The 20,594-nt window shown below is 51.5% G+C and overlaps 2 protein-coding genes across 3 annotated transcripts in view; one reads left to right on the forward strand and one right to left on the reverse strand.

Moving 5' to 3' along the window:
* The first annotated feature begins 481 nt into the window (after window positions 1–481).
* Window positions 482–6,387, forward strand: Thap3 (THAP domain containing 3). Of its 2 annotated transcripts, XM_038335262.1 has the most exons (4): window positions 482–610; window positions 3,679–3,871; window positions 5,364–5,444; window positions 5,668–6,387. In XM_038335262.1, the coding sequence occupies exons 1-4, from the start codon at window positions 537–539 to the stop codon at window positions 5,947–5,949; spliced, it is 630 nt and encodes a 209-aa protein (XP_038191190.1). In that variant the 5' UTR covers window positions 482–536; the 3' UTR covers window positions 5,950–6,387. The 2 variants fall into 2 exon arrangements, with proteins under 2 accessions (XP_038191190.1, XP_038191191.1); XM_038335263.1 differs by lacking the exon at window positions 5,364–5,444.
* Window positions 6,388–7,846: 1,459 nt separating this feature from the next.
* The window catches only part of Dnajc11 (DnaJ heat shock protein family (Hsp40) member C11), a 51,513-nt gene continuing 38,765 nt past the window's right edge, over window positions 7,847–20,594 (reverse strand). The window contains exons 7-16 of the mRNA XM_038334773.2: window positions 20,316–20,389; window positions 17,375–17,564; window positions 16,566–16,651; window positions 16,188–16,304; window positions 12,064–12,219; window positions 11,059–11,128; window positions 10,055–10,112; window positions 9,832–9,974; window positions 9,251–9,380; window positions 7,847–8,365 (exon numbers count right to left, since the gene is read on the reverse strand). Coding sequence (XP_038190701.1) covers window positions 8,340–8,365; window positions 9,251–9,380; window positions 9,832–9,974; window positions 10,055–10,112; window positions 11,059–11,128; window positions 12,064–12,219; window positions 16,188–16,304; window positions 16,566–16,651; window positions 17,375–17,564; window positions 20,316–20,389 — 1,050 coding nt within the window. The 3' untranslated portion in view covers window positions 7,847–8,339. The remainder of the gene's footprint in view (window positions 8,366–9,250; window positions 9,381–9,831; window positions 9,975–10,054; window positions 10,113–11,058; window positions 11,129–12,063; window positions 12,220–16,187; window positions 16,305–16,565; window positions 16,652–17,374; window positions 17,565–20,315; window positions 20,390–20,594) is intronic.

Here is a 20,594-nt window from a genome sequence, read left to right on the forward strand (position 1 = left end):
AGGGGTGAGTTTGCAGTGCTAGACTTCTGTCCCCAAAGTGGCCAAGAGGGCACCTCCCATGGGTATCCCCTTTATCTGGGAGGCTGATAAGGGAATGTGATGAGTTCCAGGCTAGCCAGTCTCTACCTGTTTTTAAAAAGGTCCAACTCAGCCGGGCGGTGGTGGCGCACGCCTTTAATCCCAGCACTCGGGAGGCAGAGGCAGGCGGATCTCTGCGAGTTCGAGCCTGGTCTACAAAAGCTAGCTCCAGGACAGGCTCTAAAGCTGCAGAGAAACCCTGTCTCGAAAAACAAAAAAAAAAGGTCCAACTCCTAACGCCTACTAGCACCTCAGGGACCTTTAAAATATTAGCTGAGTTGAGGGTTGACACCTCTGGTCCAGGTTTCCAAGGTTAATAGGGCTTAAACTCTCTGGGAGGCAGGGAGCAGAGCAAGCCAGATCTCAGCCCCTGGAGCCCTGCAGACCCCGCCCCTCAAGCTCCGCCCCCGGGGCCGCGTACTGCCATCTTTGTTAGGGGCAGCGGGCTCATCTCCGAGATGCCGAAGTCGTGCGCGGCCCGGCAATGCTGCAACCGCTACAGCAGCCGCAGGAAGCAGCTCACCTTCCACCGGTGAGGGATGGGAGGTCGGGACCCGATCCTGTGTAGCAGTCACAGGCCCCAGTGCACCGGGCGGGAGCTCCGGGAGGCCCAGGGTGTGCGGGCGAGGTGGACCGGGACTTCAGGGAGGGGACGGCTGGGGCGTCAGCGGTTGTTCCCGCAGCCTCAAAGCCCCGAACCCCGCCAGCCTCTCTTAGTGCAGGCTTGGGCTATCCCATCTTGCCTGGAAGCATTAGGTGCTCAGTGTAAACAGGCTGAGCGTGGGTGGCTTCTGACCGTGTCCCTACGCTGGCCCCTTGCTGCCTGCGTCTCCTCGAGGGAGGCCTAGGCGGAGGTACATGGTCTGGAGGAATGAGCGCCCTCCAGGCTGGCCAGGCCGCATGGGCTTTGGTCGTGGGAAGGTGGTGGGTACTCAGCCCTGTAGTCCCAGAACTCCTTTCCCCAGCCCAGCTCGTGCAGAGCCCTTTCCAGGGAAGCGCCCTTCAAGGCGCCAGCTTCGAGCAGTGTCTGTGCCTCCAGCGCAGTTCACCGAGGCCTGGCAGCCTGCGCGCACCGGGTGCTCCCCACCCCCCGCGGGGCCCCAGTACACTGTTTCAATGCTTCTACCATGGAAAAATGCACACATCAGTTGGCAGCCCACAGACGACTCTCCACTGGCACCCACTTCCAGTCTCTTCTCACCTGCCCACAGGGAGATAGCCTACCACTAGAGTGGACTGCTGGGGCCAGGTTTGAGCCTTAAGTAATGGAAATCAGCGAGTGCTCCCCCACTCTTGCTCGCTCGCTGGCTCCCTTCTTCCTCCCCCACCTCTTTCCACGGTTGCCAGTCATCCTTGCCCCGCATGCACAATTGAGTTCTTTGCTGCATAGTACTCCATTGAACATGTGTCAGAAATTGTGCTCTGCAAATGAAGGGCCTCTTGGTGCCTGCATGGGCAGTTATCCAGGGACCTCTGTTTCCTGGTCATGTTGACGTGTACTTGGGGACAGTCACCTCCATTCACCCTTGCCTTTTTCTTTTTTTAAAAAAATAATTTTTACTTCATATGCATTCATGTTTTGCCTGCATGTATGTCTGTGTGAAGGTGTCCAATGCCCTGGAACTGGAGTTACAGGCAGTTATAAGCTGTCACGTGGGTGCTGGGAATTGAACCCCAGGTCCTCTGAAGAGCTGGTGCTCTAAGCCATGTCTCCAATCCCCACCTTTGTTTTTAAATTTTTATTTTATTTATTTGTGTGTGGGCAGATGCCACAGTGCAGGAGTAGAGGTCATAGGACAGCTTCTAGAGTTGGTTTCATCTGCCTACCATATAAATCATGGGGACCAAACTCAGATCATCAGACTTGCAGCAAGTGCCTTCACCAGCTGAATCATCTTGCTGGCTCTATTTTTTTTTTTTTTTCTTTTCAAGACAGGGTTTCTCTGTAGTTTTGGAGCCTGTTGCCTGCTCTGGAACTAGCTCTGTAGACCAAGCTGGCCTCGAACTCACAGAGATCCGCCTGCCTCTGCCTCCTGATTAAAGGTGTGTGCCACCACTGTCAGCCTAGAATGTTTTTATTAACACAGTTATCACATATACTGGTAGGTTCCTAATGACTTTTTCTTTCTGTGTGCATTCCATGCTTTGATTACTAACCTTCCTCCTGCCTGCGTGTGACCTTTCTCTCAGGAGGTGTTGCTCCTACTTTTTTGAGAGAGCAGAGGTCTTGTGTAGCCCAGGCTGGTTTTAAACTGGATCTTCCTGCTGGAATTCCAGGCCTGCACCGCTGCGTCAGTTCTTGCTTGTGCGTTGCCTTTGTCGTACCTGACTTCTCACTAGCTTGTGACCAGACTGGTCTTTTCCCCAGAGTCCTAGGACACATCTGACCTCTGTCCAGATTGCCCTTGTCAGTCTCCTCGGCTGAGTCCTCCCACTTCCCACACTGAGTGTTGACGTGTTCAACATGGAACCAGAGTGCTGAAGTCTCCCAGGCTGGCAGGTTCTGCAGGGACATCCCGGGGCACATGTGCCCATCTGCCACGCCTGTTCTTGGGCAGTCTGAAGAGCACCTTGAACACCTAACATTCCAAACTTCTGTTCACCCAAACCTCCTGTCCTCCATGGCAAACACAAAGCTCCTTCCTTCCCATTGCTTCATGATCTACAGGCAAACATTGAAACCTGGCCTTTTCTTTTTCTTTTGTTTTGAGACAAGTCCTTGGCTGGCCTGGAACTTGCTAAGTAATGAGGGTGGTTTGGAGCTCACCTGCCTCTGCCTCCTGAGTGCTGGGATTAAAGGCCACCACCGCCCAGCTGTTGTTCTGGTACTCCAGGCTGTCCTTGAATTCAAAGTGGTCCTCCTGCCTCAGTCTTCCCAGTGCTCTGACTGCAGAAGCATCTTCCCCCATCTCCAGCACTTTCTCCTGCTGGGTCCTGGTTCTCATTGCAGCCTGGGTCCGCCTTTCCTTCCCTTCTCCTATCTAAAGCCTCAAGTCAGGTGGTCCTTTGTGAAGGCCACTTGCTGCAGGGTCTGTTTAGGTGTCACCTTGCTAAGGACCATAGGGCCGCCTCCTGTTGTTTTCAGCTGCTGCAGCCCTCACAGTCTACCTCAGCTTGCCTTGCTGCTGTCTGCCATGTAGGCTCCTGAAGGGCAGGGACGTGGTCCTATCCACTGCCACGTTTTGGCAGGAAATTGGGACATGGCCAGAGGTGAACATTTTTTTAAAATTTTATTATTTTTCTTTTATGTGCATTGGTGTCTTGCCTGCACACATCTGTGGGGGTGGATTTCCTGAAACTGGAATTAGAGTTGTGAGTTGCCATGTGGCTGCTGGGAATTGAACCCCGGGTCCTCCCGAAGAGCATTCAGTGCTCTTAAGCACTGAGCCATTTCTCCAGCCCCAGCGGTGAACTCGTGAAGGAACCAGAGTTGCTGGCATGTGCTTTGGAAATACAGCTCTCTTGAGCTCTTTTGCCATGCGCATGATTCTGGGTTTCATATATGTGCCGATAACAGCCTTGGTGAGTGTCTGGATTTTAGAGTAAACGAAGTGGACTACTGAGTTCCTAAGGCTGGGTCATGGGATGCTGTGCCCATAGGTTCCCGTTCAGCCGCCCGGAGCTCCTGAAGGAGTGGGTGCTAAACATTGGCCGGGGCAACTTCAGGCCCAAGCAACACACGGTCATCTGTTCTGAGCACTTCAGACCCGAGTGCTTCAGCGCCTTCGGGAACCGCAAGAACCTCAAACACAATGCCGTGCCCACCGTGTTTGCTTTTCAGAACCCCGCACAGGTAACGTGCTGGTCTGACGTCCAGCCAGTGGGACTCTCTGTGTGCTGAATGGCAGGGGGGAGCTTAAAAAAAGCTGGGGCTGGGGTGTAGCTCGGCTAGTAAGAGTACTGACCCAGGATGGAAGCAGCCCTGGGTTCGAGCCTTTGCATTGCATAAACTATGGTGCAGGCCTGTAATCCCATAATTTGGAGCCAGAGGCGGGAGGGCAAGGCCATCTTGGGGTACTGGAAACCCTGTCCCACCCCCACCCCCCAGAGAGAAGAAAAGTAATTTCATACACTTTTAACACTAACAAGTGCTTGCTGGGGCCTGGGGCTGCTGTTCCCTTGGTAGAGGTGCTTGCCTAGCATGCACTGAGCCCTGGGCTAGATCCCCAACGCTGCAGTCTAGGCTGTGGCTGTGAATGTGTACGATCCTGCCATTCCAGAGGTGGAGGCAGGAGGATCAGAAGTTTGGTCATCCTTGGGGTTTGAGGTCAGTCTGAGGTATGAGAAAGCCTGTCTCACAACAAACAAGAAACCCGGGTGTGATGGCACATGCTTGTAATCTCAGCACTTAGGAGGCAGAGTGGAGCATTGCCACAGACACCAGCCGCAAGTATCTAGTGCGTTCTAGGCCGTGTTTATAGGGTGGAGGTTATGGCTCTTAGGTGGGAGAATCAGGGCCAGTGGTCAGAAGCTGGAAGAGATCTGAGCAGGTCCACTTCATAGTCCTCGGTGCCCCCAGGCTAAGCTGGTGGCAAGAAGCTGCAGATGGCCACTGTGTGCGCTGCCAGCAGCTAGCAGGGACTTCAGCTGCATGACCTTTTGATGACAGGGTACTGTAGGGCCAGTGTTCACCCAGGATGGTTACCAGGCTCCAGGGTGACGCAAAGGAGTCAGGTCCTTGGAGCTATGGGGACCTGTTCGGGTGCCACTGACCCAGGATTTAGGAGTATATCTAGTGAAGGCAAGAGTGAGCACAGCTGGATTCAGTTGGTATTTCTAGTTGTGCCCCGCTTCAGGCTGAGCAGGGGGATGTGGCTGTACCAGGCCTCTGTCTGGCCCACGGTTAGGTCCCACTGTGTCCTGCCTGAGTCACAGCTGTGTCTTGCGGCTGGTGAGGGGGAGATGCCGCCTCTTGTGTGTGCACTGGCTCTCCATACACCCCAGGGTTGCAGTGGAGGGCAGTCAGGCAGTGCTCTCACAAGCTGAGTTTAGTGAGCGAGCGCTGAGAGAGAGTATCTGGAGAAAAGCAGAATGTTAGGTTTGAGTTCAGGATGCTTGCTTTCTCAGAGGGAAGCTGTGGCCTCAGGCTTCCCTGCCTTCTGGTATCAGGCTCAGTGGGTCATAGGCTAGAGCCCCAGAGTTGGTGGGAGGCAGGCTCTTACTGCGGAAGCACAGGACTTGGCTGTAGCCTCTGGGCAGGGATTACTCAGGGATGGACAGTGGCAGCTGCCTGAGGATCCGGTGTCTGCAAGCTCAGCCAGCCTGACTCCGCCTGCTGTATCCAGGTCTGTCCTGAGGTGGGGGCTGGTGGGGACGGCACACTGGAAGAGGTTCAGCCTCCAGACACTGAAGGCCCTGTGAGACAGGTAAGACCCTGGGTACAATCTGGTCCCAGAAATGCCCCAGAGGACCTGACAGATGACAGGACCAGATCCTCTCCTAAGACTGCCATCGGGATTTCACAAGGGGAAATGGGGCTGGGGCTAGACCAGAAGGGTAGGGGGCATTTGTGACCCCAGCTCAGAAGCCTTCCTGCTGGGGATACAGGGCCACACCTGGACAGCTCTTACTACTGACCTCTGTTCTCAGGTCTTACCAGAGAGAACAGAAGCAATGGAGGCTTCTGGCCTGCGAGCCGGCCCCATAGAGATAGAACAGCACTTCACGGGACGGCTGTCTGATCACAGCTATGCCCTTTTGGACCTGGATACCCTGAAGAAAAAACTCTTCCTTACGCTGAAGGAAAACAAGAGGCTCCGGAAACGACTGAGGGCCCAGAGGCTGCTGCTTCGGAGGACATGTAGCCGCCTGCGAGCCTACAGAGAGGGACAGCGGGGACTACGGGCCAGACGGCCAGCACAGCAGAACTGAGCCCGAGGAGGCTCTGGGATGTGGGGATGGTGGTGACACCGTCTTTGCTGTGCACATTCCTACTACTGGTGCTGCAAGGCACCTTGAGACTGGCTGGATAGGATACCCTGAGACAGTCGTCAGGGGAGGGCCCAAGTGCTGGGGAACCAGAGGCCCAATCTCGGGTCTCCTGGCCTGACGATGGCAGCTGTGGGCCTGTCTTGTAACAGTGACCAAATGTTAGGAGTTGTCATAGCCCTGCCAGAGACAGCTCCCCGAGGGAGAGGTGGCCATTCCTGCAGTCTACCTCCAGGAACACAGTTAATCTGTGGGGTCCTTCTCACCTTCCCAGAGGAGCCGTTCTGAGGGCAGGGCACGGGTCTCTCACATCAGCCTGTATTTCTGACGACTCCTCCTGGCCTGGTCTGTGTAAATGTGGAATAAATTCTTTAAACTCTATTTAAGGCCTGCTGCTTTCACTTTTTCCTGATACAGGAGAGACTGGGTTGACTACCGTGGCCACAGGACTGATTCAAAATAACTAAACAGATAAATAAATGAATGTGGGGTGGGGCTGCAGAAACATCTCCCAGTGGTTAAGAGCACTGGCTGCTCTTTCAGAGGCTCCAGGTCCAGCTCCTGGCACCCACACGACGGCTTACCACCATCAACTCCAATTCTAGGTGGTTTTTGTTTCTTTTGCCCCCTTCTGATCTCCGAGAGTACCCTGTAAATACATGGTGCACACATGCAGGCAAAATACCCGTACATGGGCTGGAGAGATAGCCCAGCTGTAAAGGCTAGACTCACAACCAAGAATAGACTATCTAGACATGAAGACTGTTTTAAAAAGTGAAAACATTAAAATATCTGAGTAGAGGTGCACACCTGTAGTTCCAGCACTCAGGGGGCCGAGGCAGGAGAGTTTAGAGTTATGGGCCAGCCTGGACCACACAGCCAGACCATGATTAAAAAGCAAACACAAAATCTTATGTCTAATTTCCTTATTTTGAGGTTGTATGGCTCAGGTAAACCTGAGTGTGGAATGGAAGCCAATGGTCTATGCTGAAGCAGCAGGGATGGGAGAGGCCTAGGGCACTGTAGCTGTCTCCTACCCCTTCCTAAGCACACACGCACCAACGGACAGAGCAGCCTCTGCTTTCAGGTCAGGTTTATTGTTGGGCAGTGCCGCCATAGTCAGCTTCACACAGAAGGGGGCAGCGGTGCCCAGGGAGCCACAGGCCACTGAGTCGGGCTCATGCAACAGTGCAAACCGCACATCAGTCCGGGGCAAAGAAAAAGCCTCTTTAAAAAAAAACAAAAAACAAAAAAACACAACAACAACAAAATGGAGATAAATATTACAGAACTGAATGTTCTTAAAAACTGAAGGGTTATGAGAATGGGTGGGGCAATGTCTGCCTTCAGCAGTTACTGCTGTGGGACCAGAGTCAGAGTCACCGCCAGTGTCACACCTGCTCAGAGGGTAGAGCTTGCAGTGACAGCCAGCAAGTGTGCAATGCACTAGAAGGGTCTGGGAACTGAGGCTCCTTAGGGGGATCCTTGTGAGAGCCTGGCCTGACAAGCAACAGCACCGCCTGCTGGGCACTCACTAGAGGTACAGGTACCTGGGCCAGCCTTGGGCCCACACCCAGGAATTGGCAAACTTGTGCCCCCACTACCTGCAAAGCTCCCCTCCTTCCAGCGCTGCCCTCTAGAGCTTTGCAAGGCAGATGTCTTATGGGTGGGGTGCAGGGGCCACTGGCAGCAGGATCTTTTTTTAGCACTGTGGGCAGTATGCCTGGACAGTGTACCCTGGGACCTGGGGTCTCCCCTCTCTGTCCCAAGTCAGGGCCTGGAGGAATGGTTTGAGAAGCTCTGGAAGTGGGAAGAAAGAGACTAGTTTCCAAACCTGTTGTTCTCGGATAAAAAGCAGTTTTATAAACCCACAGTCCTCTCTAGTCCACTCTGTAATGTTCTAGAAGAGAAAGGTGGCTTGTGGGAGTCTACTGAGCAGCACGCGACACACCTTCCTTTTCATGTTTCCCAGGTGCAGCGACTTCAGGAAGAACAGTCCGTGTGTGAGGATGTCCAAGATGCCTCCCGAGAGTGCACGGCCACTCATGAGGACCGGCTGGGGTGACCTCAAGAGTTGGTTCAGGCGCTGTCCTCCAGGAACATGATCCTTGGGAAAGATGTGGCCATGCTGTGGTCTGGCCAGGGTGGGGCTCCGCAGTCCTTACCCACAGCACCCACGAGGCTAGGCTGTCTGTGTCCCATCACATAATTGATACAGCGCCACCTTCTTGAGGGATAAACAAAAAACATCTCATGTCTGGGTTTCCCTGCTCCAAAGTTGTAGACTCCCCGGAAAGTATTTTGTAGCCTTTTTACTCAGGGTTCCAGGTATTTTACCCGTCTGTGTCGATTCTGTGGGCTGGGAAGGAAAGCACAAGTCAGGGCAGCAGAGGTCAGGTGCGCTTCCTCCCCCCTGCACAAGGCCGGGCTGGGAGCAGCTGCATTTCCTGTGTTCTGAGGCAGGGCTTTTCTATGTAGTCCACGGTTGGCCTACATTTCAGACCCCTGCCTCCTGAGTTCCACCACCCTCAACCTGAAGCGCCTGCTTCTGCACCCAGGGCGAAGCATCACTTCCACACAGCCCCCCATCTAAAAGTTCTGTGTGAGTGTTCTGCCTGAATATATGTATGAACCACATGCATGCTTGGTGCCCAAGGGCAGAAGAGGGTGTCAGATCCCCTGAAACAGATGGTTGTGAGCCACCGTGTGGGTGCTGGGAACTGAACCTGGATCCTCTGCAAGAACAAGAAATGCTCTGAACCTGATGAGCCATTTCTCCAGACTTTTTGCTTTTCTTTTCAAGACAGGGCTTCTCTGCTGGCTCTGGCTGTTCTGGAATTTCCTCTGTAGAGCAGGCTGGCCTCTGCCTCCTGAGTGTTAGGGTCTTTCCCCCCTTTGTTCTTGTTGTTTTTCGAGACAGGGTTCTCTGTAGCTTTGGAGCCTGTCCTGGAACTAGCTCTTGTAGAGCAGGCTGGCCTCGAACTCACAGAGATCCACCTCCTCTGCCTCCTGAGTGCTGGGATCAAAGATGTGTGCTACCACCACTGCTCGGCTGGTTTTTTTGTTTATTTGTTTGTTTGTTTTTGTTTTTGAGTTTTTGAGCTGAGTTCCACTAGGTAGCCCAGGCTGACTTGGAATCCATGCTCCTACTAGCTCAGCTTCTTGGATGCTTGTAGTATCACACCTGGCCAAGAGCGTGCTCTAACTCCACAACTCAGCTGTCGACACCGAGGGCACTACTCACACTGCTTTGGTATCCTCAGGGCCTCACTGTCAGGCACCATCACCTGGTGCAGCACGCCTCGGAACTGGTACAGCACTCGCAGGCTCTTCTCCTCCCCAACACACGGGTCATAGAACCCTGGCAGCCCAGCCTGCAACAAACAGAGGGTTGCCCTCAAGGCCTGCTCTGCTCCGCTCCTTTCTGCCGCCAACTGGGCACAACATGGATGAGGAGCTTGATGAAGGAATGAGATTAGAGTTGTTCACTTAGGCAGTGCTAGACTGGCCATCAAGCCCCTTCTCTCACATCCAGCCTGAAGCCACGGCCAGCTGAGTCCACACCCTTTCTGGAACTTGCAGATAAATGGAATGCAAGTGCCAGGAAGGCAGGTGTGGGCTACTTGGTGGCACCTGGCAGCTCGGTGGTTACTTTCGGGTGAATTTTAGGGCCCATGGGAGCAGAAGTGGTTCCAGCACAGAAGCCCTCCAGACTGTGAGGAAATGGTCACATGCCCTGACAGTCCCGTGACATGGAGCTGCACCCCAGTCTGCCTCCTCTTGTAGATCCTGGGAACAGGCGGCCCTGGTGACCTGGTCATGTACCTTGGAGGCCTCGGTGAGGATGAGCTTGGAGTCCTTTACCAGGCACTGCAGTGGGACGGTCACGTCAATCACCTTCACCCTCTCATTCTTCCTGCTCTTGTCGTTGACAAACTTCCCATACCAGGCGTTCACGATGATGAGCCCTACGGACAGAGCAGCAGGGGTAACATAGGCTGTCCTGCCAGACCCCAGTGCCCAGCCCACAGAGGGTGTGCCTTCTCACCCATTCTGGACTCTTCTGCTTCGATTATTCTCCGGACAGACTCCTGCATCAGCCGCACCTTTGAGAGAAGATGAACATGTTGGGGACCCTGGACTGTTTTGGTCAGAGCATGACAAACACCCAGTTTGTGTCCATGTCAAGATGTCTGCTCAGGGACTGCAGGGAAAGGAGCACAAGCCTTAAGCTCAGCTCAGCCACCGGTCTGAAGCCCTCAGCCCCATTTGAGGCAGTGTTGGGGGGGTCACCTGACAAGGCAGAACCCTACACGATGACGCCAGTGGAAGGGACAGCACCTTTTCTTCCTTCTCAGTGATTCTGCACATGGAGTTCAGTGAAGGGATGAGAAATTACCGAACACACGGTCAGTATTTCAAAACAAATAAAAAGCTCCATAGTGATGAGTTTCAAGGCTAACCTGGGCTACATAACAAGTATGTGGTCATCCCTAGTACTGTGAGGTCCTGCCTGAAGACAGACACTTCATGAGAGCTGCTGGACCCCCACTTTCCTTGAGAAGGACCTGTGCTCTCTGTGGAAACATTCAGCTGGGTAAGGTTGTGTGCTGCCCTCCAAATGAGCAAGTCTGCCTGGGGATATGCGCGGCCTCATGCAGCTTCTCAGTCCTGTGCCTTTGCAGCCCTTCCTCTGGTCACAAGAGCCTCGTGGTACCCTGCTGTTCAGTCATGCTTCTGCTCCCTCAGCTCCTCCAACAGGAAGTACGTAGAAGGAGAAGAAGACAACCCTGCCACTTCACAAACCTTGTCTGGCCCTGGAGGGCTGTATTCATCTCAAGGCACAGACCAGAGTCTCTTGAATGTGCCCACAGGTCACAGACAGGCAATGAGGTTGTAAAATGAGGGGGAAGAGAAGCCCTTGGACTCTGGGATTAACAGAGGGTGAAGGAGTCTCCTCTGCAGTCCCAGTTTCAGCAGGATGGGTTGGAGAAGGGGACAGAGGAGGCAACCCTGGGTCTGGACTCTGCACAGAGGCAGTGGGACACTCACAGCAGCTTCTGCCTCTTGCTTCTTCTGCAGGATGTCACTGGCTGTGCTCTCCCTTTGCTTTTCCAGTTCCCTTTCAGAGAGAAGCAGGGCACAAGTGACTCTATGATGAGCAAACTGTGCCCTCCGCTGGCCAGAGCCCAGCATGCAGTCTGCGAATTAACTGGATTTTTACTTCTAGAACTTAGAAGATACTTCCAAAAACAACCCCAGGCCAGCCTTTGAGCTGCAGGCCTGTGCATCTCCCTTTAGTTTGAGATCACCTCTCCTGTCCACCTCCTCCATGGAACCTCCCAAACTGCTGTTTCCTTAGGAGAGGAGAAGACTCCAGCAGGCAGAGACAATTCAGACTACTTTGGATGCACAGAAATGCCCACTCCTACAGCAGACAGAGGGACCCGGGGTCAGCCCACACAGCGCGCCAGATGGAGGACATTCTTTGCTCCAGGTCTTAAACATCCATGGAAACTCAGCCCCTAGACTAGTAACAAGTCACAGGCAGCCAGAAGAGGGATACCCTGTCCCCCACTCAACCTTAGTGCCCCAGTGTCTCTGAGGCTAACACAGGGCCTCTCCATCACTTGGGTTTCCGAGGGAATGCTTGGACTCAGTTTTGACTGAGGGGAGGGGATCCCTACAAGAGATTTCAAAGCTAGGTCTGTTCTGTGGTTTCCATGACTATAGTTAGCGTCACACAAAACAGACCTATTCTACTTCAAGTTCAGTGCTAGGGTGAGATGTCTAGGATAGAAGAGAGGGAGACAGCATTTGTGCTGGCCCGGTTTGAAGCCGATTTTATAAAGCAAATCGAGTCATTTTTGAGGGTGGGACTGACTGGCCAGAAGGGAGCAACCTGCGGCTGCCGCTGCCAACAGTGATGGGGACCGTCAGGACCTGGACATCACGCTTGCACTTCCCCAGCATTAACCTGTCCTCTTTTTCTAGGGGACACAGTCAGCTCTCCAGTTTAGAGGAGACCGAGGTAGAGGTTCTTAGTGCAAAACTCACTTCTCTTTCTGAGCCCTGAGGTATGGTTTGATGATCAAACGGTGCATTGCCAAGTAGATCACCAGCGGCCCCACGGTGGCGTAGAAGACGGCACTGGGAAGCAGCTGGTCCGTCAGGTGGATCGGGAAGAAGTAGGTCTGACTGGCCCTGTTCAGCCTGCAAGAAACACAAGGATACACACAGGGCGTGTCAGGTCCCACGGAGCAGCAGTGGGGGCTCAGCCACTGCATGCCAGCTCCAAAGCTGAGCTGATTACCACTGAACTTGAGCACATATGAAGACTAGGACTTGGGACTGGAGAGATGGCTTATGGCTATGAGCACTGGTTGCTCTTCCAGAGGACCCAAGTTAGTTTCCCAGCACCCCACACTGGATAGCCCACAGCTGCCTGTAACTCCAGTTCCTAGGGAGTTATATGTAGATGAGTGTGCAGATGCCCTGTTAGCCTCCAAGGGCATCTGCACACTTGCCTTGAACTCTGCCTCTTCCTCCTGAGTGCTGGGGCTAAAGGCGTACACCACCACTACCCGGCTAAGACACAAAAATAATAAATAAATAACTAAATAACAGAGGCTTTATTCATCCTTTGAGACGAGGGGCAGGAAGGTGGTTGCCCAGACTGTCCCTGAACTACTAGGATCAAGTGATCCTCTTGCTTCAGTCCCCCTTAGTTGGTGCCAGTGGGCTGGGCCTCAGATTAGTGTTTATTGTATCTTTTTAAAAAAGATTTATTTATTTATTATGTTCAGTGTTCTGCCTGTATATATGTCTGCAGGACAGAAGAGGGCACCAGATCTCATTACAGATGGTTGTGAGCCATCATGTGGTTGCTGGGAATCGAACCCAGAACCTCTGGAATAGCAGCTCTTAACCTTTGAGCCATCTCTCCAGCCAGTGTTTATTATATCTTAAAACAAAGTGCTGTAGAATATCCTTTTGTACACTGTGAAGAAGTGGCACTCGATTGGTTTAATACAAAGCTGACCGACCAATAGGTAGGCAGGATTTGCAGGCAGAGAGGGTGCTGGGAGGAAGAAGGTGGAGACACCAGGAGACTCGGAGGAAGCAGCATGGGCCGTACAGAGTAAAGGTAGCCGAGCAATGTAGAAGAAATGGGTTATGAGATAATAAGCCACGTAGATTAAAAGATATGGGTTAAGTTTTAAGAGCTAGTTAGAGACAAGCCTTAGCTATCAGCCGAGCATTTAGTTTTTGAGAGCTGGCAGTACAGAGACTCACTACAACAAACACACGGAAGTTCTGACAGCAGCAGACAGGTGAGCATGAGCACAGGACACGGGCATGTTTCCCACTGCATTGATGGCTGCCTTGGCAGAACCCAGGACCTTGTGTGTGCTAAGCACACACTGCCCCATTCAGCTACCCACTTAGGTATGTATGCAAGAATGCATTTGTTTAAGACAAGGTTTCCCTATGCAGCTCAGGCTACCCTGGAGCTACATAGCCCAGGCTAGCCTTAAATTTGTAGCAATACTCCCACCTCCGCTGGTATTATAGGCACAAGACACCACTCTTGGCCCAAGCAGTATTTATCTTTCCTTTCTTTCCTCTCTCTATATTCCTCAAGCAATACATTGATTTGTATTTTTTAAAAGATTTATTTATGTATTATGTATACAGTGTTCTGTCTGCATGTATGCCTACAGACTAGAAGAGAGCACCAGATCTCATTACAGATGGTTGTGGTTACTGGGAATTGAACTCAGGACCTCTGGAAGAGCAGTCAGTGCTCTTAACCATTGAGCCATATCTCCAGCCCTGTATTTTTTTTTTTAGATTTTTTTTTTAGATTGTATGTTTGTAGCTAGAACTTGCTATGTATCTGCCCCTGCCTCCTGAGGATGGGATTACAAGCACGCACACGCACACACACACAAAGCACAGGCATGCGCTAGCTACAATGCACAATTAAGCAATACACTCCTAGTGAACCGGATAATGAAAACACAACATCAACTTCGTAAGATGCACTAGACTGACTATAAAGGGGCTTCACTGTTGTAAGATGTTGTTAGGAAGGACCCAAGCCTGGCGCACCTTTAAGTCCAGCAGGGGGATGCAGAGACACTCAGATCTTTATGACTTTGAGGTCAGCACTATCTATCTAGTGAGACCAAGTCTTTAAAAACAAAAGACAGAAAGGATACAAATTACCAAAAGGGTAACTACAAGAGGACAGGCAGGTGAAGGAACAAATGAATGCCAAGAAATTTCACACCAAGATGAAAGAGACACAATCCTTGAAACGTGGTTTACAAAATAGTCAAGTTGACAGGTGAACTAGGAAAATTTTAAAGCTCTATGTTCCCGAAAGAACTGAACTCACTTAGACTCCTCTTTACACACAAATATGTTAAGGATAAGGGACATCCAACCAGCATAAAAATTCAGTTTGAAGCAGTCAGAGCAGCAGCTTAGTAGTTAAGACCAATATTGTAGGCCCGCAGCTGCCCAGAACTCCAGCTCCAGGGGATCTGACTCCTTGGGCCCCTTAGAGCACTTGCACTCATGTGGACAGACCCACACACATATTAAAAATAATAAATCATTTTTTAAAAATTTTATTCATTTATTTATTTTATGTATGAGTGCTCTGTGTGCATGTACACCTGCAGCCCAGATATCATTACAGATGGCTGTGAGCCACCATGTGGTACTGGGAATTGAACTAGGACCTCTGGAAGAGCAGCCATTGCTTTTAACTGCTGAGACATCTCTCCAGCCCTAAAAATAACAAATCCTTTAAAAATTTAGTTTGGACAGTTTAATACTGTCACAGAAAATACAGGATGACAGGTGACACTGTCCCTGAGAAGCCAACTGAAAGTAAGTCATCATCATAGTGCTGAGAGTCCAGCAGAGCACAGTGCCCTCACCAGCACTCCCACTCCAGATAAAAGAGGGTCAGCACGCAGATGAGCACCGGGACCCAGGAAGTCCCAGCTCTGAGTGTAAAATGGTAGTGTGTCTGCAGAAACCAGTATTATATTAAAAAAAAATTTTGATGCACGTGCACAAATGTTTGCCTGCACGTATGACTGCATCATATGCATGCAGTTCCTGCAGAGGTCAGAAGGGGGTGCTTGATTCATTGGAACTCATAGAGTTTAGGACTCTGGGTGGACACATGTGCATGCGACCTCAAGTGTCATTCCTAAGGAGTTGTTCACATCTTTCTTTTCTTAGACAAAATCTTTCATTGGCTTCTGGTCCTGTCGAACACGAATGCCACACCAACAGCTGCCATACTGCACTACCTGCAACCTTTCCTCCATTATTGCTGATTCTGGTGGCTAAAATCCATACATGTGATATCCATGGATACACAGGGGCATCATGCATATAAGCTAGAGATTTAGGAAGCAGGCCAAGATGGGCCCTTGAGGCAAGGACACTGGAAACACAGTACAGCTATCCCTTGGGAGTTCAGGATTCCATTCAGATACAAAACCTGAACACACAGGCCAGACTGGGCCACTTGTGGAAGTCTGCACAGACAAGGACTGTGCCCCACAGAGCCACCACTGGGAGGCAGGAACAAAAGCAGAGCTCTAGCCTGCTGTCCAAGAATCCCGGCACAGAGAAGTGTAGGGAGGAAGGAGAGGCAGAAGAGGACAGACAGCTGCCCTCTGTTGGGAAAGATGATGCCCAGGTGGTTGAAGGAGGCCCAACTGCAATGCAACAGAAAAGTGAGCAAACCCAGAAGCTAGAAGTGTCCATGTCTTAAAATCTCAATTCTAAGGTGACTGAAACAGGAGGATCCCAAGTTTGAGTTCCAGGACAGCCTTGGCTACGTGAGACCCTATCTCAAACAAAACATCAAAACCCCAAACAAACTCAGACAGCTTGACTAAGGAACTGGGCAGTGCAGAAGAAAGGGTGCACGTTCTTAAGCTACAGAAAAGGAAGAATCTGATGCTGCAGATGCCTGTGGTGGACGTGGTCACTGGACAGGTCTGGTGAGGTGTGAGGGAGGAGAACCCAAGCCTCTCCCAATTCACTGCTGGGCTATGCCCCTTGACCTCTGCTCATGCAGCTCAGAAGCAAAGACACACTGAGGAAATAACCCTCTTCCCTGTTAGCAAGGGTCAGGCTCAACTTACTTGACTTTGAGAGACACACCCTGCGGCACACCAATGCTCACAGCAGCACCCAAGACGCTGTGTCGGGAGATCTTCCTCTCAGCTCCATACTCCACTATTGTCCCAAAGAAGCCTGCCCTGGGGGGGGGGGGGGCAGAGCACAGCTGCAGGCACGTTTCCCTCCTGCCCACCCATCCACAGAGGAGCTGCTAGGAACATAGCTGAGTCCTTGGGCCTCCCTCCTGTCCCCCACCTATCACCCATGGGAGCCAATGCCAGGATGGGGCAATCAGGGAGCATCATGGGAGAGACGATGATACACAGGTGCCCACCACAGCTCCACCCCGAGGGCCCTCCATAGAGCTGGGTCACCTCTATACCAGCAAAGCTCAGACTTACTTGAGGGACCCTTTCACCCGTGTCTGGTCATCATCCTGGAACTTGTGCTGATAGCTGATCAGTGCAAACGAGTGTGGGATGCCCAGCTGAGGAGAGGGAGGTGCAAGGATGCCAGTTAAGCTTACCATTCTGAACAATAATGCCAGCTGCCTATAGCTGCTGGGCACCTGCCCGTGGGAAGCTTCATCAGGGCAGGTGTGTGAACGCTTACCAGAAGCCAGTACAGCCACCATTGTGTGATGACACGCTGAGAGATGACACTGAACTGTCATTTCTAATGAAAATGCAGTTTACTGGCCTCTCACGAAAACACAAACCTCTGGTAACCCTGAGCTAGGACGAGGAACCCAGGACCTGCTTCCCACCAGCTTCTCTCTCTGCCCAGCCACAGGACTCAAGAGCACCATTCTTTTTTTTTTTTTTTTTTTTAAAAAAAGATTTATTTATTATGTATACAACATTCTGCCTCGATGTATGCCCACATGCCAGAGGAGGGTGCCAGTTCTCAGCACAGATGGTTGTGAGCCACCATGTGGTTGCTGGGAATTGAACTCAGGACCTCTGGAAGTGCAGCCAGTGCTCTTAACCTCTGAGCCATCTCTCCAGCCCAAGAGCACCATTCTGATAGGACGTGAAACTGTTACTTCCTGTCAGATGATCTGAACACAGCCACCTGGGAACATCTTCCTTCCTCACTAGAGGCCATAGTCACTGCTGTGTGAACCCAGAACCGCCCCACAGGGTAAAGGCTTATACTGAGATACCCGCCTCAAGATGCATCTTCAAGAGACTGCAGCTCCTCTACCCACCTGCAAGGCCACTGTGAAGTGGCAAGTCTTGGTGTCCCGGACGATGCTAGTATTCATGGCCGACTGGATGCCCCATCGCCACTGCAGGTAGCCCACGGTGTTCTTGTCCAGGTTCCGAGCTAGGACAGTGGTAAGGCCAGGCCGGATCCCACGGGATGAAAACTGCAGAGCACAGTTTGTCGTCACAAAGCTGGGGGTGGGGGACACAGACAGAAAGGGTCCAGCTGACACAGACTCTCAGCTGTTCCTTCTCTCAGCAAGGAAAGCAGCAGAGCAAGGAGAGAGGAGAAGCCTGTCTTTTCAGGATCCTCCCTGGCGGCTCCACTCCCTACCATCCACTCTACCAGAGCACTAAATGCTGTGTTTAGAGTCAATGGAAGGCAGTTCTGGTGACACTCTTAAACACAGTGGCTCAGGACAGTGTTCCCCGAACTCTGTTCAATGCTGAAGTCACCTGACTGATGTGCAGCCACCAATAGTGGGCTCCTCTGTCAGGCATTCTGATTTCTTCAGCACGGGCTTGGAGCATGAGCAGTCACAAAGAGTAGCGCCACCTACCGCAGGCATACGTCACACAAGTCAAAGTCCTGGGTGGATCCCCAGCATGTGCACACATGTACACACATACGCACACACTAAAGAGATTTTATTTTCTGTGTTTTTGTCTACATTCAGGTATGTGTGCCCTGTGTATGCCTGTCAGATCCCCTGAAACTGTGGTTGCAGATGCTTGGGAGCTGATATGCAGGCGTCAGGAATCAAACCCAGGTCCTCCACAAGAACAAGTGCTCTTAAATGCTGCAGAGATGGCTTATTAATTTTAAAAACCTGCCCAGGGATCCTGTTGAAAATCAGCTTTCCAGGAAGGACTCTGCGGTCAGCTTGCGGGGCGCAGGCTGACAAACAACTGGTGTCTGGCGCACAGCCCGACACTCACCACTTGCTGTCGAGCCATCTCTTTCTTGACTTTCTAGGCTCTAGAGATAACACTGTGACATTAAGGTAACCATGACACACTTGACACATTTTTCCCCCCCTTAGACATGGTTTCTCTGTGTAGTCCTGGCTGTCCTGGAACTCAGAGATCCTCCTTAAAGGCATGCACCACCACCACCCAGCAAACACATTGTTAATCAGGATTACTTTATACTCCCAAATGACTAAAAAGAGCCAATTTCTTAGTTTCCATGAGACCCAGCCATGCTAGAGAAAGGCTGCATTTTCCTGCTTCCCCTTCAGGAGCCAGGAGAGCCAGCAGGGAGAATGTCATCGATAGAGTTCCAAGAGAAAGCTAGAGAAGCCGAAAGAAGACAGGGATGAGATATCAGGTTCTGTCCCAAAGGGAGGAAAACTGCAATCAGCAAGGCAGGCACTGGACAGAGATTGAGACCATTGCACAGGGCTGTCTGCTTTGGGGGGGCCAGGGTCTCATATAGGCCAGAGGTTGGCCTCAATGAGCTACACAGCACAGGGCAGGTTTGAACTCCTGACCCTCCTGTTCCTACCCCTCAGACAATGGGATTACAACCATGGCGTTTACAATCATGCTTGCCTTTCCTATTTTCTTTTGGAGATAGGGTCTTACTATATTGTCCACACCAGTCTCAAATTTGTAACACTTCTGCACCAGCCTCCAGAGCAGTGGGGATCAGAGGCACACACCACTAAGCCTGGCTTCACCTAGCAGCTTTGTTTGTTCTGACACAAAGTCTTCTGTATTCTAGGATGACCTCAGACTCTCCACAAGAAGCTGAGGATGACTCTCAACTTCTGATCTCCCGGCCTCTACCTATCCCTGCAGAGTTGGGAATATTATGTTAAGGTGTGTGACTTTTGTTTATGTTGTGTTTGTTTAACACTGTGAAGCTGTGATTCCTTGCCTGTCTAGAACACCTGATGGTGTAATCAAGATCTGAATGGCCAATAGCAAGGCAGGAGAAAGGACAGGTGGGGCTGGCAGGCAGAGAGAATATAGGAGAGAGAAGTAGCCAGAGGAGGAGGTCATCAGGGGCCAGCAAGCCACAGTAAGAGTCAAAGTAAAGATCTACAGAAGAGAACAGGAAAAGCACAGGGCCAAAAGGTAGAAAGAATAACGGAAGTTAAAAAAAAAAAAACTGGCAAGAAACAAGTCAAGCTAAGGCTAGACATTTCTAACTAAGCCTCCATGTGATTTATCTGGGAACTGGGTGGCAGTCCCCAAAACAGCCAAAAGAGTACAAAACACCCTCCTACTGCACTGCGTCACCACACACCTGGCTCTATACAGCAACTTTAGGGCTGAGCTTGGACTTGGCCATGGAGGCAGGAGCCCTGGAGGGAGACATGCTGATCTGAATACTGTACATGAGGACAGACTAACTCTGCTGGCTCGGAACTTGGAATGCAGACTAGGCTGGCCTCAAACTCAGAGACCCATCTGCTTCTGCCTCCCAAGTGCTGGGGTTAAAGACCACATCTGCCTCCCTGTCCTGACTACAGATGGATGTGACCAGTCCCCTCAAGGTTCCGCTGCTGTGACTCCCTACTAGAATGAACTATCACCTGGAAATGTCTCCCTCCCCTAAGTTGCTTTCAGCAGGGTATTCCGTGTTACACTAGCTGGGAAGGGAACTAGGACTGAAGCCTGGAGTCATCACTGTAGCTGCAGAGGCCAAGTCCGCCCAATCACCAGGTAGTCCCACAGACAGATACTGTTTCCTGGTCCTCACAGGACTGTAAGGTACAGAGTCCCACGTTAGAAAGCTTCTCAGTGCAGCAGGAAGCCTGGTGGGCCGGGCCTGCTTTCCCATGCAGAGCTCTTTCAGCTTGCAGGCTGCCCTAGCACTTGTCCAACTGAGCCCACACAGCACAAGTGACTTCAAATGTCCACAATCAGAAGACGTCACAGGCTCTAATACAAGTTAGCGCAGATCACCAAAAAGGAGTTATCTTGTATATTTACCATCTTGGTGTGAGATTACGGAACAGCTTGAGACCAAATAAAGGCCCCTGGAGGTCTCCAGCTCCAAACTCCAACTGTTTGGAAAAATAAACAGAGAAAGCATTACTGGCGTTCTTTCTACAACAGCAGCCCAGGGCTCAGCATGAACCAGGCCAGGCTCCCAACAGAGGATCGGCAGATTCCTAACACCCCGGTATCATCTCTGCCCCAGACTGTAGACAAGTACTCCGCCAAAGAAAATGTCAGTCCTGAATTCTGACCTCCCTTGGCTCAAGTCAG

This window comes from Arvicola amphibius, chromosome 6 (assembly GCF_903992535.2).
Source record: "Arvicola amphibius chromosome 6, mArvAmp1.2, whole genome shotgun sequence".
NCBI classification, from domain to species: Eukaryota; Metazoa; Chordata; class Mammalia; order Rodentia; family Cricetidae; genus Arvicola; species Arvicola amphibius.

What these genes read in the sequence shown, in the direction of transcription:
- Thap3 (XM_038335262.1), top strand. Translation starts at nt 537, where the DNA reads ATGCCGAAGTCGTGCGCGGCCCGGCAATGCTGCAACCGCTACAGCAGC. An exon ending in AAGCAGCTCACCTTCCACCG is followed by an intron (nt 611 to 3,678) that starts GTGAGGGATGGG and finishes CTGTGCCCATAG; the next exon opens with GTTCCCGTTCAGCCGCCCGG. An exon ending in CTGAAGGCCCTGTGAGACAG is followed by an intron (nt 5,445 to 5,667) that starts GTAAGACCCTGG and finishes CTCTGTTCTCAG; the next exon opens with GTCTTACCAGAGAGAACAGA.